This window comes from the organism of the source record quoted next (assembly GCF_019968955.1).
Source record: "MAG: Porospora cf. gigantea A chromosome Unknown PgA_NODE_538_length_15502_cov_346.919, whole genome shotgun sequence".
NCBI classification, from domain to species: domain Eukaryota; phylum Apicomplexa; class Conoidasida; order Eugregarinorida; family Porosporidae; genus Porospora; species Porospora cf. gigantea A.
This window is the reverse complement of record NW_027151754.1, coordinates 1-15,502: the sequence shown is the minus strand read 5'-3', so window position 1 is coordinate 15,502 and position 15,502 is coordinate 1. Positions and strand designations below refer to the sequence as shown.

Sequence of the window (15,502 nt, the reverse complement as noted above, 5' to 3'; positions counted from 1 at the left end):
GCCAAACCCGGCATCAAACCAGCAGTGAAGCCGATGGTAAAGCCATCTTCTGCTCCGGAGCCCTCGGAAGTGGGGGTTGACGAAACCGGACCAAAAGCAACGGCTAAACCCGGCATCAAACCAGGAGTCAAGTCCATGGCAAAGCCATCTCCAACCCTGGAGCCCTCGAAAGTGGGACCTGATGAAACCGGACCAAAAGCAACGGCCAAACCCGGCATCAAACCAGCAGTGAAGCCGATGGTAAAGCCATCTTCTGCTCCGGAGCCCTCGGAAGTGGGGGTTGACGAAATCGGACCAAAAGCAACGGCCAAACCCAGCATCAAACCAGGAGTAAAGCCCATAGCAAAGCCATCTCCAACCCTGGAGCCCTTGGAAGCGGGACCTTCCTTCGTCCGTCGAAAAGCTAAGGTCAAAGTAAAGCGGGCCTCCGGGTCCCATAGCATCAGCAGACCATCCACCGTACAGTCAGAACTTACCGTTGACTCGCCCACCTCGCCTCTGTCGTGTCGGATAGTGATGACACAGCGGCGCCCCGCGGAGGTGCCCCCACTAAACCTGGAGACTCTCAGTCGGAAGAAATTCCCAAAGAAAGTGGCATGATACCTCTAAAGTTCGAGCCCCATGTAGCCTGCGTGCTAACCATTGAGACTGATCCACATGCCGAAATCGAGTGTGATCGTTGTTGCTAATGTCTGAACGAAAAAAGTAAAACCTGCGCGGCGCAGGATCCGCCTACAGCGACAGCTCTTAGACAGTCATCACGGATCTCAGCGGTTATATCGGAAAGGTCAGGGACATTGAGCTTGAATCGACACAGCGCATTTGGCTCAATGGCTCGCTCGGTCTCCAACCCTGGCTCGTCCACCAAAGGTAGATCGGGGATAGACGATGGATCCGACAGCCACATCGCGAACAGGGTCTTGGTCCAGTCCCCACACAGGATCAAATGGCGTCCGAGATAGAGCCCTACATATATAATGCATCGAACCGACCCGTGAGACAACTGGCGCCTGCAGACTGCGGCGCTTGTCTGAACTACAATGTCGCCGTCGTCCCCCACGGAAAGCAAATAGGCGCCCGCTCTGACAATTCCCATCACTCCTCGAAGGTGAGCGGGTTTCCCTTGAATGGACCCGTCGCCATGGCCGAAAATCTGGCCGCCGCAAATGGCGGTTACGGGTGATTGGTGCCTCTGAACGCCCATATATACCAGTCGGTCCGTCTCGACGGCCAACTCCACCACGACGCCTCCAGATAAGCCCGTAAGGACAGTGCGCGGTCCGCTACGTCCGCAGCACAGGGCCCGTTGATGGAGGGCCAAGGCTGCGTCCTCCGATGACAACGTCAGACTGTGCAGCACGCAGATACCGTCATGAGTCACCTGCAACAACTGAACCGTGTTCTCGCTGCCCGCAGTGAACACCAGGCCCTTGTCGAGAGAGCACATGCACCGAACACTCACTGGCGACTGAACGCGATGCAGCGGCTGTAGGGTATTCTCGTCCAGCAACATAGTGCTTCCGTCCTCGCCGCAGGTCACTATTCTACCAGCGACCAGCAGACATTGCAGGATTTCACGGTCATGAAGAGGCTTCCTCACGGTGGACGTGCGCGGTATCTTCATCTTACAAAGACCGTCGTGCTGGTAGTAGACAGATCCCTCATAGAGAGCGGCCTGACATTTGCTGGAACCTAGCCTACGTTCCCATACCACTCCTCCAGGGCCTTTAAGAAGCAAAAATGCCCCTCGGAACCCAAGGCACATCCCGTTTCGCGGGTCGTAGTGCACGACTCCCCTTATGGGCGTCATGAACAGCGCGCTAAGAGTCTGCAAATCGCGGGTGACTCGGCAGACGCGACCATCATGCCCTCCAGACACCAGCGTTTCGCCGTCAATGGCCAGAGACATGACTTTCTGTCGGCCGTGCGCGCCTTTCAATGTGTGGATGAGCCGTAGCCCGTCTTTCACCTCCACCGTGTGCAAGTTGCCTACGTCGTCGCCAATAAACACGCGGTCTCGGTCCATGAGCATCACGGATACTCGGGCAGGGTCCCGGCGTCGAGAGCCTCGTCCGATCCAAGAGTTCTTCGGTTGCGCGATTTCGACGGGACATGTGTCAAGAGAGAGCTGACCAAGCACTTCGGCTTCAGTACGAAGAACTAAGCTCCCTTTGAAGTCGGCTAGTAGTATGGTAGGTTTCGAATCCACAATGCAGCAGCAGTCCGTTCGCACTGAGGAAAAAGCTTCCCAGACTACGCTTGACCCCGAGGCCAACTGGCACACCTCCACACCTGGAAAGGCGAGCCCAAACGCCGCCCAGCCCTCTCGGATATCGAAGGACGTGCGAGGAATCGCTCCGCCCATGAGGAGGTTGCGGCCGTCAGCGTGTGAGAGGGTGCCTTGGGTGGAGAGGATGACAATGCCATCATGAGTTGTCTTCAACTTCAGGACGCCACCGAAGTCCATTTGAATGTTCACTTCGCCATCATCACTCAATTCTCGAACTACGACCTCCCCATTCTCACCGCCTACTGCCAAGTGTACTGTTCCAAGTCCCTTCTTGTGGGGTTCCCCCACGCTAGTATGCATAGCCACACGGCGAAGGCCTCTGGCGCCGAAGCCGCCCCACGAGATGAGCAAGGACCCCTTCCCTTCCACAAGGTGCCACACAAGACACTGGGAGTCCTCACCGACAGTAGCTATGAGCCAGCCAGTCGTCGTGGGGGCAGCATCTACGTCCCACAACCGGCCATTGTGGCCGTACAGTACTGTACTCTCGGAACTGAGGTCGGCGTCGGTCGCCGTGGGTGTGACAATCACTCGTCTGTCGTCCGATACAGTCACCAGTATCTCCTTCAGCAGACGACATCCATACACGGCACCCCAATGGCGAGTCTATGTGAGAAGCAGATCTACCCCACCACTCGTCGAAGGTTCGTCGGCTCTCCTCCCAGGACGTTCCACACAAACACCTCTCCGAAGGGACTGCCTCCCGCTACCAATAGCGAGGTTTCCAATCGGACGACATCTGCCGTATAAAGGTTGGGCATTTTGGCGTCTGGCGAGTCCACAGTACCAACAATGTGGCCCTCAGACCAGACCACCAACGCTCCATATGAGTGCACGGACACTAGGTTCCCTCCGAGCGTTGTAGTCCGCAAAACTCTTCCGAGATGGCAGGGAGTTCGGACCTGCCACCTCACGGCCGCCGCGACGGCACAACAGCCTTTGAAGGTCAAATCCACCGCCGTTAGCCAGTTTACGCTCCATGCTGCGAGGAGGTTGTCGTGGGTTTGACATCCAACGATGGCTTGTGGGGAGTCGAGTACAAATCCGGCTGCCCTCACCTGCGAGCCCGAGCAAACCACAGGGGTGTGTGGGCAAGGTAATGATAGGCCGGTGCAAGTATGATGGGACAACATCGACTGGCCTGAATTGGACACTTTTGGGTCCCACGAAGACAATACAAGGCGACACGCTATTCACTCTTCGTCAGACGAGGGCTCATTGTACGGAACATCGAAGTCGGTGTCCTCTCCGCCGAAGTCGTCCAAGTCCATGGCGTTCTGCTCCGCGGCCCGCGCAGCTTGTATTTCGTCGTCGACGTTTGTAAGATCCAGATTGGCCTCCTTCACAACGGGCACATTCCCACGAGAGGTCCGGTCGAGGTGGCACTTGATCTGGTTCGTAACGTGCTCCCTGAGTGTGGCAGTCGCAGGCTCCAATGTCAGATAATGCCACATGTCGAGTCGTATGCATTCTAGGAACTCCGAGTCCGAAAGCGTGGCGCTCTTGTCTAAAAGGAACAGCTTTTTGTCTTTTAGCGGCGGCTTCAGTATGAAAGTTTTGGACCCATCCGGATCACACATACCGTCGTTTTCGGAGTGGTAGATGCGCAACATGAAGGTACCCACTTCGGTGTGCCTCCCAAGCGCGGCGGCTGACTGGTTCACGGCGTCGACAGCGCGTAGGGCCTGTGCACACAACCGTGCCGGTGTCTTGCCCGTTATAGCCAGCTTATCAATCTATATGAGTCGCCACTAGTTCCCACTTTCTTTTGCTGATCTACATAGGGAAACTTTTCGTTAGGAGCTACGGCCCCCACCTTCAAACCCGGCAGATACCGAGATACGATGCCCGCAAACGGCATCATTAACTTGTGCGATGTGCGTTTCTTGAGCTTCTCAAGACTCAGCATGGGCGCCAAAAGGATGACTCCATCCACTTGCGGCTCTAACTTGGGAACAGGATATTCCCCTCTGAAGATAAATCGGTCTCGATTCTCTAGGATGCGACCGATGGCTTTGTCGGCTGAGGCGTCCCCTGGCTGTAGTAGCGCGAGGCCTAATATCTCCACAGCTCGACAAGTGATACAGCCACCCATAGAGATACCCATGAGATAGCATGGTATTGATCCACGACCAGCCGCCGTCGCCTTCCCCTGAATGTAACTAACGATCTCCAGCAGATCGCAGCTGTAGTCCTCAAACACCCTTACCTGCCTCATCGCTGACCCCGTGCCTTACGTTTCCCCTCTTCCCACCTGATCGTCCGTGTCCCTGAATATCGTACGCCCAGACGTCAGCAGGCAACTCATCCGCCAACTTGGAGAGCCACGACTTCTCGCTGCCGCTCTCCACTCTCATTTGTCCTCCCAGTTGCACCGGGTAGCTCATCCACTCGAACGCGGCGTGGGACTGCACCCCGTGGGTTAAGACCACGATGCATTTGGGCACTAACGAGGTCTTGCAGTACAGCTGAAGCTTGATGTCATGTCTGGTGACGAAGGTCTCCTGTTGGACTCGGCTTGGGAAGACGTCGGCCATTACTCTTGGATGTTGACACGTGTAGTCAATATGCCGAATTACGTCACTTGACGCACGCGCGGGTCTCGTTGAAGCACGTAATCATTTATGAGGATAGTACGCGCGGCTTCGCTCGTTTTCAGAATTGTTGTAGAAATCAGCATTCACACCATCACCATTTGAATAAGTCTACAATTCGATTGCTTTCAATGATGCGTTTGAATATCTGATCATCTGACATATCAGACGGTAGTGTAGTGGACTACCGCCGGCTTCCCTTCACTGTGGGGCGTTTGTGCCATGTTCGAGCAGGAACAATTAGATGTCCCGTGTGCTCGTCACCCCTGTAACTGAGCAGGTGACCACGTTGTCAGTTGCTGCTGGCATGCATCTCATGCGACCTGAAGCAGAAATCGTCTCACTGGGACCGCACAGCCTTTTGATTCCAGTTGACGACGAGTTCCGCGTCGCCTTACGGGATTCGCCCCAAGTAACGGACATGGACGTTATTCTACGTGAAAGAGGCGTGGACTGGTCGCACGTAATATCTCCCCAGGACGACACCCGTCATATCATCACCCGGCGGCTTTCGCTCTTCCTCCACTCAGGGGCTCACATCGATCAGCAAGTCCGACTGATGCGATTCATCCAGGCCATGCCGTCACAAGCCACGGACTCAATCGTGGTCTACGGCCACATGGCCGATGTGGTGGCCGCATGGCGCCTAATGGAGGTTGAGGGACGCATTGAGGTCTACTGCGGCCTATTGAGCGCGGCGCGAGTGGCTGACTCTCCTAAGCTGCTTGCAGACTGCTTTGGCCACCTATTGAAGGTTGTCTACTTCGCGCTCGGTGAATCAGACAGGCCGGTGATACTGCATTTCGACCCCGTGCTCTGTCCAGCAAACGTGAGAAATGAGATCTGGCGTCGGATATCTGAAGCGACGGCGCTGGATGACGTTCTACTCCACGCGGTTGGAGGTGGTCTGCCCCGCAGACTGCCATTGGCGTTGGTTGTATCCAGTGGGGACTTGTTAGTTCTGGGTGCTGTGGTGATGGAGCTTAATCTCAGCCAACGTTGATTTTCAGCTATTCGGCTGTACTCATTGGTGTCCACACGAGAGAAAAAAAGCACCACAATTATTCCTTCCTAATCCTTTCTGGCTTCCCAGTCCTTGATGTACAACTCGGCTTTTCTCTGGACTCTTACAGGATCAAGGCCACACTCAGTTTCGAATTCCACCCACTTCTTGTAGAAGGGAACCATCTTGAAAGGTTTCAGCGGCAGGCTGGTCGCGCGCTCGAACAGCTCTCGAATGCTCTTCACACCTTCACGACGGAAAACATCGTCCTCGGCTACGGGCGGCGACCAGTGCTTGATGTGAGCATCGATGAAGACCAGCCAGAGGTCAGTCCGCTTCGGTCGGCTGCCTACGAGCGCGTCGAACAGAGATTTGCCCCTGTCACGAGAACCGTAGGCGTACTCGAGCTTAGCGTACTTGATTGTAATCTCGACATGCTTGCTTTCCGGCAACTGGCGAAGGCACTGAACAAACACCTTTCGCGCTTCATCCAGCGCCTGCGAGCGTCCAACCCCGGTCTCACCCTTGGCCTGCTTCAACATCACCTCTAGGAACCGACGCCAAGGCTCGACCTCCTGGCCGAACTTTGTGACGCTCTGCTTGCAAACCTGTCTGCAGGCTTCCCAGCTGCCTCGGGCCTCATGGATGCGTATCAGCTGGTCCAGCACCTTGCGCTCGTCTGCGTAGGTCTGCGCTCTCTTGGAGACAGCTTCGAGGGAGTGGGGCGTCCCGAAGGCCGCCTCCATGTTCATGTAGGCCACCCAGATGTTGAACCTTTCCTTCTGGAAAACGTTAAAAGCGGAACAGAAAACGAAACAGATAACGAAACAGATAACGACAAAACAGGCACTGATGCACCCACCTCCTCCCGATAATTGATGGCCTTTATCGACCTCTCCGCCACTTCTCGGGCCTTCCCAATCTGGTCGAGCTGCACGAAGTACGCCATGTACTTTATCCAGGCGGCCGAGGCGTCCTTTTTTGTCACCATTAGGCGTTCGTAGTCCTCGACGGTGTCGAGCTTGTCGTGGTCCGGAGACGCTATAAGGGCGGCAGCACGCTCCCGTAGAGTCGGAGTCTTTTTTCTCCGCCGCCGCTTTTCCGGAATGTTCTCAGCATCCGATATCTGCGAGTCCTCCGTGTCTTCGACCATGACGTCTGAGACCACCCCCTCATCTGACGACGGCTCCTCTTCCTCATCCGAGCCGAGAAGGTCTGCCTGTGGGGTCGGTTCGACCTCAGCATCGCTTTCTTCATCAAGCACCTCGTCATCCGACTGCAAGACGTCAGCCTCCGTTGGGCAAGTCAGCTGTTTTTTGTTGGTCACCAGAGAAACGGTGGCTCGTTCGCCTTCCAACTTGGTCACGCGGAGAGGTCCAACGACGGATCCAAAAGGACAGGTTTTCTCAGCCTCCTCAAACGAAATCCACTCCCCCTTGATGTGGAACAGCGGAACGCGAACAGTCAGCGTTCGAGACAGAGCAACGAACAGGCCCTTCGAGTAGTCTGCGCTGCACACTACGCCTCCCGATAGCACCTGATCTCGCGATAGCGAAACGGCGCGCAGCGGCCTGAATGCTACGCTATCTGTGGAAGACCCCTGAATTTGGGACGGTCGGCTCGACGCCTCGAGGTAGACGTGCTGGTTATTGGCTCGAGGCCGTGACGATGGTCCTAGCACCCTCACTTGGACGTCGTCGTTCACTCCCACCATGTCCAAGGGCCGCGTACCGACTTCCCATTCATCTGTGATCTCAGTGACGTGCACTCGGGCAAAAACCTTGTGGAAGGGCAACAATTGAACCTTAAGTTCATCCGCGAACTTCCCTCGAATACGGCCTGCGACGACCACGGCGCCTACCTGCTCGTACACCTCGCGGCACTGATCTGCCATCGACGAGGACTTGTTGATATCCAAGCACGTCTTGGACTTCCCAGTGTCAGTGGGAAGAGGACGCAGAACTCTGACGTCGTCCTTAATGACGAGACGACCTCGGACGGTCATCCCTTCGGAGAAGTCAGTAAAAAACTTGTCGGCATCGGTGTACTTCCACTCAGTATAGCGCATGAACACACTGATGTGTGGGCGCCCTACGGCGAGAATGAAACCAGAACTCATTCGCTGGCGAATCCAAGCGCATTGGGCGGTGCTCGGCTCCAGGTCGGCGGGGTTAACCAGATCAGCGGTTGACAACCTGTCGACGACCGAAGGTTTCGCCGAGAATAGAGGAAGGTAAAGATCGTTCTGTTCGATGTTCAAGTAATCCGCCACACGGACGCGCCTAGCTAAACATACCAGGCTGTCGACCTCGGTACCTATGGCGTTGGCAACACCCACCAGCAACGAGGGCAAGCAGATGGCCTTTCGGATATCGGCAGCAGATACCATCACGCGGTCGTCTGAGAGATGACCGACAGGCATCAACCCCACAAGTGTACGTCCTGCACTCGGCACGCCGAGTACTAGCACTGGAGGACCGCAGGGCAAGTCCACGACTGACAGCACGTTAATGGAGTCCAACGGAACTCGGCCCACCCTCAGACTGCCCGTGGTCGAGACCAGACCCCCACCAGACACGTCCAAAGAAAGAGCCAATGCTCGATCAAGCACATCGAAGTCCTCAAAGTTGACATCCGGAGTTCCAAAAGCTCTCCCCTCCTCCGGCTTGACATCCAGAATCTTCAGCGAAACGGACTCGCCCAGAGAAAAGCATCGTCGTGCCTGGCTCGCCGCTGTCAGGTGCTTGGCGTTAACCATCACTCGGACTGAACCGAAGAGCCGCACTAGCATGCGGTCCGGCTCCAGCATCGAGACAACGCCACTGACCAGGGCGCCTGGAGCCAGCATGGAAATGTCGCTAACGATGTGCTCCTGGTTAATTTCGGACTGCCTCATAGTTAGGTCAATCCTGTTGGTCTCCGAGTTGATGTTCCTGATGCGACATGTGAACTTCTTGCCAGTGTGGTAATGCATGCGGTCGATTTTTTGAGGGACGATATCGGCGATGTCCAACAAAGACACACGTCCTTTTAGCTTGGTCCCAATGATCGCCACAAGAAGGTAGGTATCATGGTGTTCTTCCACTGTGACCTTAACGACAGCGCCAACACTGAGGTCGCAAGCAAAACCAACCAGTGACTCATCAGGAAACTCGACCAGGGCCGCACCGTCGACTGGGTTCCACCCAGTTACACGGGCAGCAAGGTTCTGGCCTACGTACAGGCTCCGATGCCAGTCGTCTTTGTACTGCTTGCAGCCCTTGGAGCTCGCGAAGCAAGGCGTGGTCACTCCGGACTCCACGACAGTGCCGTAAACGCCGAAGCTCTTGTCAACCTGACAGAGCGTCAGCTTCTCCAGATTCAATCCTCTTGTGATGCAGCGTTCACCGATCCGAGCCTCCACTGAGCCCATATCGACGACGTGAGGTAAGAATGAGACAACGACATGCTCCCCATTGGTATGAGGAACCACTCCGACAACGCGCCCCCACCGGGTGACTCCGGTCTTTATAATCGGGCCGCTCTTAGCGGTTGACGGGGGCGCCCAGTGTCCGCTGAGGCCCTTCAGGCGAATGGACTTGCAGCAGACCAGAGCCAGATCCTCAAAGGCTTGTTGCAGCGGCAGCACAGGGGTGGTGGTCATTTCTCCAGTAGAGGGAGTCAGCGCGGTGATGGTCCTCACGGTACACTGCACTAGACATCCGGGTCGTATCTGCAAACACATGAGCCGCACGCCTGCTTCGACTACTCACCGATTTCACATTCGAGATCCGGCGCTCGGAATCAAACCCTACCGACGGGTCAACCGACACCAGAACGTGGCGGCTATTCCGCTCCTTCACCGTGGCTACTAGAGGCGTTCCGGGACGCAGACCGCTGAGAACTGCATATCGAAGCCACCTCGCCGCCTACATTCGTCTCGTTGGAAGGGGTGGGGAGACTCGCCGAGGCACGTCACAGCGGTGTCCATTCTCAAGAAACATTGGACGTTTTTCAGTCCAACGTCGAGAACGACTCCCTTCTCTTGCAGGCTCACCACAGTGGCCGCCAAAGCCAACCCGACTTGGGACAGCTGGTTCTGACACCCACTGTTAATCGCAGCCGGGTTCAGCGTCAAAAGGAGGCTTGGCGAGTTCTCAGTAACCAAGGCCATGACCCACTGACCACTCGGATAAACGTCCTGCGGGTTGCTGGAGGTGATATCCGTTTTGGGCACGAGTCCAAAAATTCCGTTAGGCAACGCCAGCCTCAAGCCATCAGGGCGCAACCCGACAATCTTACACAAGAGAACGGTGCCTGCCACCAGCGTTCGCACTTTGAGCCGGGCGTAGTTGGGGTGCTTTGTCATCATGTCCAGAATCTCGCTGTCAGCGGTTTCTGCTTGCTTCTGGCGCTTACGACCCGGCTCCAACACTGTTCGGCGGCGTTTGCTACGAGGCTTGTTCTTGCTGGCATCCTTGGATTTCGATGCGCCCTTCAGAGAGTCCAGGGCGGACAAATCAGCGGAGCGTACGAATCCCGACCTGAAAAGAGTTAGATTGAACCTACAAACGACGCCTACTGCTCTGCCATTCGTTGACAAATGCGGATTTGTTGTGTCCTACGCCAGTGATTAGTGCACCTTGGCGCATCACACACATTATTAGTTTTGAGCCACCAGCTACACCCACTGCACATCTGGAGACAACGAATTTGAGCGATTTTGCTGGAAGCGAACTTTTGGAGTGCTGACCTCCAGCTTGCATTTGCAGTTCTTTGACCCTCCAGGTAAAGTCAACGGAACTTCCTGAGAATTCAACTGCAGGAACGATGGCACTTCGTGAATGAACAATGATGACGATACCGCCGCTAGACCGATGAAGTCTCTCCGCATGATCGTTGCCGGGAACCTATCACACAGCCAATACTGTTTCATAACCCCACACAGGACTCAGTACGAAAAAGAGCGTTTTCTAGCTCGCACCGACTATTCGCCGGGAGAGCATCAATTATCAAGCAGAACCTACAACTAGTTTCATGACGGACGGATGGCAAACTGTGGAGTCGAAAGCTAAGAAGCGAACTGGTGAGAGCTTTAGGGAGCCATTACGCAGAACGTGCGGAACGCCGAGCTGTGGCGGCGCCTAACTCGGCGCGGAGAGAGCGAGGAGGGGGCGCTGCCTCGGTGCCTCGGGGCGGCCGAGGCCAACCCAGTAAGACACGAGGCTATAGGGAGGGCGGTGATTTTCGAGTGGCGTCTCAGCCGTCTCTAGGTCCGATCGACCTCGACCACCTCCGTCAGGCGTTTCCCGCTTCGCATCAAACGTACCCATTTTGGATGTTACTCGGGTACCGAACTCATGAAGATTGCGTCGCGGGGTCCTTTGACCCCCCGACAATGATATCCGAGAGGGGTCCGATTTATGGTGTCGACCTGTTGGTCGGCGTTCGCTCTCAATGCGTGCATGCTCCGACTCAGCTGGTGGTTCCTAAGACCATTCTCAAGTCCAGTGAGCCGCCTTCCGATTTGACAACACCCACACACAACGATAGTCGTGCGGATGTGGAGGTGTGGGAGAGGGCCGCCAATGACCCCATGAACAGGAGGACTTATGACGAAAGCTCTTGGCTGGCGGCTCAAGAGCGCGATAAGACCGATGAGGATAAACTAGTACAACGAAAGCTGCGTTCCACCCTCAACAAACTGACTGATACCAACTTCGACCGGCTGAAAGACCGACTTGTCACTCAGTGCGGTAAGTCACGCGGTTCTTTTCTCACACAGGCATGAAGTCTGTGGTTCACGTTCAATGCCTCATTGAACTGCTTTTTGAAAAGGCCGTGGCCCAGCAGCAGTCTGCTTTCCTATACTCTCGACTGGTGAAGGAGATGGGTGACGAGTTGTCTAAAATCCTACAGAGTTCTGATGAACTTAAGGAGAACACGAGAAAGCCGGAGCGGCTCTTCCGCTGGTTGGTCATTGATCGTCTCGAGCGTAACTTCAAGGCCAGCATCGAAACCAAATTCGAACCAGCAGCGGACCTCACTGAGGAGGAGGAGTTTGAGGAGTTCCTGAAGTACCAGGAGAAGCAGACGGGCTTATTACGGTTCGTCGGCCTCCTGCTTGCACACAACTTGCTTCCGGCGCGATGTGCCATCGGCATCATGGAAGAGCTGGTGGAGGGCAAGGACGCGCAGCGGCTTGAGGCGCTCTGCCCCTTCATGGAGAACGCAGGGGCCAAAATAATTCACAGCAACAGTAAGCAGCAGTACTGCGACTTCGTGGACACCAAGGTCGGGCAGCTGACGGACGATCCGGAGGTGCCGGTTCGTATTAGAATTCTTCTGCAAGAATCTGTGAAGACCCACCTTAAGAAGTTGGTGGAGTGAGAGCGCAATGCTTTGAAGTGTGTATTGCGTCATGTCCGTGATCAATCTGCTGTGGAATTCCGGAAAAAAATGTCTGAGAAGGCCATGGGCGATTCCGTGGGTGCTGTGGTGGTCGATATTGGGTGCTTGTACTCCAAGATAGGCTTCGCGGGCGACGACGGACCCTCTCAGTACGTTAACAGCTGTTTAGGGGAGGGCGGCAAGCTCGTCGACTCTCTTTATGACGGCCCTGTGCGCCACCCTCTGAACGACGACACAGGAAACGTTCGAGTTGACAAGACTCTTCTAGAAGCCCTGCTAACTCAGACACTGGAGCAAAATTTGAGAACCGACCCAAAGGACCGCCCAGTCATGATCACCGAGCCCTACACGTGTGACGCAGCGTCACGGATGGCACTGTGCGACAGCTTGTTTCAGACGTTCGAGTGCTCAGCCGGGTTCATCGCCCGAAAGTCGACATTGGCGCTGATTTCCGTTGGGAGAGGCAACGGCTTATGTACCCACCTCTCTCACAAGGGCTGTACGGTGGCTCCCGTAATAGACGGATTCGTATTGGAGCGGAACCAGCAAACGTTCAATCTCGGAGGAATGGCTCTGGATGAGGAGCTGCGGAAATCATTAGGGTATTCTACTCCGTTGAGTTTCCGAATGCAACAGCATTTGCGGTCAGCCAGGGAAGCCGTAGGACGAATCGTCGGAAAGACGACTGTGAAGGACTGGAAGTCTCTGTGCGAGGCCTCGGCTGACAACGCAGCCGCATCGCAATACGAGATGCCTGACGGGACTGTCGTCAGCGCTGCGGATGTCGCCTCTATCCAGGTGCCCGACTGCATCTTCAAGCCCGCAGACGTGGCATCTCCAGGACTGATAAGCTGTGTGGCCTCCGTGGTGCAGCAGACTGATCCGGACATCAGGCGCGCCCTCATGCAGGGAGCTGCAATGTTGGGCGGTCTCACCCTGACTCGTGGGTTTGCTGGGAGGGTTATGGACGACTGGGCTGCCGATTCGTTCTTGGGATCTCAAAAGTACAAGCTTATCATGCCGTCAGGTACGCACGAGCGTCGATTCGCTACCTGGATCGGGGGTAGCATTTTGGGATCTCTGCACACTTTCGGACAGATGTGGATATGTGCAGAAGAGTACGAGGAGACAGGTTCGTCTATCGCCATTCGGAAATGCGTGTAGTGCACCACAATGAAAATCACCTGCGCTTGGATCTTGCTTCGGCGCTCAAGTCTTGAGGGCTGAAAGGCCAGAAACTGTGAGTGCACGTCCGCCAGAAGGAGGCTGAGCGGCCACGGTCAGTGCTAGCGCCTGACCGCGGACGCTCCAGTTTCAACTCGACGTTGGGACTCGTTGCGGAAAGTGCTCCCTTCCTCACGTGCAACACGGCCTCATCTCTGTTGGACCGCGTAGTCATAGTTGGAGACCTATGTTTGACTGGGGACACAATGGGCGAGTTCAAATTCAGTGGCGGAATCAGAGATGTGCGAGGTCTCATTCCGAAAGTGGGAGACGCCCGCATCTGAGGCGAGCCAGTCATTGCAGAGGGCTGATATGCGTGAGCTTCCGCCACCTTCGACCCCACACCAGGCACCAACGGACTGGGTGGCAGAGAGGTTTGCCGATTCAGAAAGCTCATGGTCGTTACTGGGTGCTGTACGAATCGCATTCCAGCAGATGCGAGCGCGCCGTTGGGGTACACTGATGCATGTGTCGCATGCGGCGGCCGTGGAGCCACAATTGGTCTACTCGACAACGGCGCTCTCCAGCCAGCTTCGGCAGACAGAGCAGGCCTGCAGCTTGGAACTTGCCAGCTTGACGCTGGCAAGTGTAGAGGACTGGGCCGGAGCGGGGACGGTATCTGCATGGTGGTGACAGCATGCACCAGTGGCCTTTGGAATGTGGTCGGCACCGTCGCTTGCGGATGCCCAATTAATGGTAGCTTCGCAGACAATACTGTCCCGTGGTCAACGACGATGACGCTGGATGTAGACGACGCACTGGACATGGAGGTGGCACTGTCAGTCCGACCGTGGAACTGCCCTTGGAAGGTGGTGTACTCGATGGCTGCTGTAATAGGAGGCTGTTGACGTCGAGGCAGCTCGGTGACACCGGAATTAGTAAAAGGAGCAGATGTGTGCGACGGCCTTGTCGCCCGGAAAGGGCTGGAAAATCGTGGAGGCTCAACATCCTCCTGAGCCTGTGCCTCGGCGAGCTTGTCGTAGTTGGTTGCCTGTGCAAACTGTTGCAAGAAACTTTGGGGGGGCACTCCGTGGGAAGCGAGCGGACCAGATATCTGCGAGACGGACCCCAGATTGCTATCAAACTGAGACTGGGACGGGATGCAGGGTAAAGGCACGAAGCTGGAGGCTTGCATGCGAGTCATGCTGGGAGTCGCCATGCTTCTGATAGGGCAAGGCACGGAGTGCTGAATGCTATCGGTCTGAGATAGTGATAGAGGAACGGAGTTGGTGATCATGGTGGGAGTGCCCATGCATCGGATAGGGCAAGGCGCAGAGCGCTGATTGCTACCAGTCTGAGATAGCAGAGGGGATATAGGCAGGTTGATTGAACTGGGATGTGATGTGCCAGTGCTCATGTGAGTCGTGGTTGCGTCCCTGCAGTTCACGAAGGGGTTACTTCCGGAAAACATAGCTTCAGATGGAGGACATTCACGCCCACCTATCGGGTGGGATAGCGGTCCTGAGCAGTAGTTCAAACTGTTGGTGCTCGAAGGCAGGTGAGGTAGCTGGATGGTTGCGCTGCTTGAATCCAGGCCCGTCGCCCCAAAAAGACCCGAAGCCAAATGAGGTGGTAACGGCATGACAGAGCTGGCAAAAGCCGCTACTGTCGAGCCGGAGTCGAAGAAGCTAGGAGGCTGAGTGGCGAAGGGGTCAAGAGGATCCTGGATTTCCACCGGCGACTGCGGCTCCGTAGCCAACAACGGTGGCGATTTGATAATGAGCGACGGATGGTGCTCCACACTGAGACTTAGAGACTTGACGGTCTGGTGAGTGAACACTGGCGAGCTGGCTTCCCTCAAAGGGGATGCGCCGTGTTTGAAGCTATGACCCATCGGTGACTCAGTCCTTTGTATGTCGAAGGGGATGTAGTCGTTGGCTTGCATTTGCCGGTCGCGTGGACTGCCCTGCTCTCCGGAGGTCTGAGTGGGGTATCGAGCTATGACGGGACCGTTAACAGTACTGAACTGCACAGGAACGCCGACCGTAGCCTCCAAGGAGG

The 15,502-nt window shown here is 55.8% G+C and overlaps 9 protein-coding genes across 16 annotated transcripts; 4 read left to right on the top strand and 5 right to left on the bottom strand.

Annotated features, from left to right (window-relative positions):
• Window positions 1–33: 33 nt before the first annotated feature.
• On the top strand, window positions 34–600 carry KVP18_001845 (uncharacterized protein; the record flags this gene model as incomplete). The annotated part of the gene is made up of 1 exon (XM_067952243.1): window positions 34–600. The coding sequence occupies one exon, from the start codon at window positions 34–36 to the stop codon at window positions 598–600; it is 567 nt and encodes a 188-aa protein (XP_067807865.1).
• Window positions 601–685: 85 nt separating this feature from the next.
• Window positions 686–3,423, bottom strand: KVP18_001838 (uncharacterized protein; the record flags this gene model as incomplete). Of its 2 annotated transcripts, none has more annotated exons than XM_067952230.1 (2): window positions 686–2,896; window positions 2,923–3,423. In XM_067952230.1, the coding sequence occupies 2 exons, from the start codon at window positions 3,421–3,423 to the stop codon at window positions 686–688; spliced, it is 2,712 nt and encodes a 903-aa protein (XP_067807853.1). The 2 variants fall into 2 exon arrangements, with proteins under 2 accessions (XP_067807853.1, XP_067807854.1); XM_067952231.1 differs by having other exon boundaries at window positions 2,923–3,051.
• A 60-nt stretch (window positions 3,424–3,483) lies between these two features.
• Window positions 3,484–4,827, bottom strand: KVP18_001841 (uncharacterized protein; the record flags this gene model as incomplete). Of its 4 annotated transcripts, XM_067952235.1 has the most annotated exons (3): window positions 3,484–4,026; window positions 4,053–4,499; window positions 4,528–4,827. In XM_067952235.1, the coding sequence occupies 3 exons, from the start codon at window positions 4,825–4,827 to the stop codon at window positions 3,484–3,486; spliced, it is 1,290 nt and encodes a 429-aa protein (XP_067807857.1). The 4 variants fall into 4 exon arrangements, with proteins under 4 accessions (XP_067807857.1, XP_067807859.1, XP_067807860.1 ...); XM_067952237.1 differs by lacking the exons at window positions 4,053–4,499; window positions 4,528–4,827 and having other exon boundaries at window positions 3,484–3,903; XM_067952238.1 differs by lacking the exon at window positions 4,528–4,827 and having other exon boundaries at window positions 4,008–4,397.
• Window positions 4,828–5,128: 301 nt separating this feature from the next.
• Window positions 5,129–5,887, top strand: KVP18_001842 (uncharacterized protein; the record flags this gene model as incomplete). Its single annotated transcript, XM_067952239.1, has 1 exon — window positions 5,129–5,887. One exon carries the CDS (start codon window positions 5,129–5,131, stop codon window positions 5,885–5,887), a length of 759 nt encoding a protein of 252 aa, XP_067807861.1.
• A 68-nt stretch (window positions 5,888–5,955) lies between these two features.
• KVP18_001837 (uncharacterized protein) lies at window positions 5,956–10,518 on the bottom strand (the record flags this gene model as incomplete). 3 transcript variants are annotated; one of them, XM_067952227.1, is made up of 5 exons in its annotated part: window positions 5,956–6,669; window positions 6,750–9,599; window positions 9,640–9,770; window positions 9,800–10,410; window positions 10,436–10,518. In XM_067952227.1, 5 exons carry the CDS (start codon window positions 10,516–10,518, stop codon window positions 5,956–5,958), a joined length of 4,389 nt encoding a protein of 1,462 aa, XP_067807850.1. The 3 variants fall into 3 exon arrangements, with proteins under 3 accessions (XP_067807850.1, XP_067807852.1, XP_067807851.1); XM_067952229.1 differs by lacking the exons at window positions 9,640–9,770; window positions 9,800–10,410; window positions 10,436–10,518 and having other exon boundaries at window positions 6,750–9,530; XM_067952228.1 differs by lacking the exons at window positions 5,956–6,669; window positions 6,750–9,599 and having other exon boundaries at window positions 9,738–10,410.
• A 385-nt stretch (window positions 10,519–10,903) lies between these two features.
• KVP18_001843 (uncharacterized protein) lies at window positions 10,904–12,256 on the top strand (the record flags this gene model as incomplete). 2 transcript variants are annotated; one of them, XM_067952241.1, is made up of 3 exons in its annotated part: window positions 10,904–10,952; window positions 10,981–11,622; window positions 11,652–12,256. In XM_067952241.1, the coding sequence occupies 3 exons, from the start codon at window positions 10,904–10,906 to the stop codon at window positions 12,254–12,256; spliced, it is 1,296 nt and encodes a 431-aa protein (XP_067807863.1). The 2 variants fall into 2 exon arrangements, with proteins under 2 accessions (XP_067807863.1, XP_067807862.1); XM_067952240.1 differs by lacking the exon at window positions 10,904–10,952 and having other exon boundaries at window positions 11,205–11,622.
• KVP18_001840 (uncharacterized protein) lies at window positions 11,011–11,199 on the bottom strand (the record flags this gene model as incomplete). The annotated part of the gene is made up of 1 exon (XM_067952234.1): window positions 11,011–11,199. The coding sequence occupies one exon, from the start codon at window positions 11,197–11,199 to the stop codon at window positions 11,011–11,013; it is 189 nt and encodes a 62-aa protein (XP_067807856.1).
• A 69-nt stretch (window positions 12,257–12,325) lies between the features above and the next one.
• Window positions 12,326–13,441, top strand: KVP18_001844 (uncharacterized protein; the record flags this gene model as incomplete). Its single annotated transcript, XM_067952242.1, has 1 exon — window positions 12,326–13,441. One exon carries the CDS (start codon window positions 12,326–12,328, stop codon window positions 13,439–13,441), a length of 1,116 nt encoding a protein of 371 aa, XP_067807864.1.
• A 16-nt stretch (window positions 13,442–13,457) lies between these two features.
• On the bottom strand, window positions 13,458–15,386 carry KVP18_001839 (uncharacterized protein; the record flags this gene model as incomplete). Its single annotated transcript, XM_067952232.1, has 1 exon — window positions 13,458–15,386. The coding sequence occupies one exon, from the start codon at window positions 15,384–15,386 to the stop codon at window positions 13,458–13,460; it is 1,929 nt and encodes a 642-aa protein (XP_067807855.1).
• Between the last annotated feature and the right edge of the window lie 116 nt (window positions 15,387–15,502).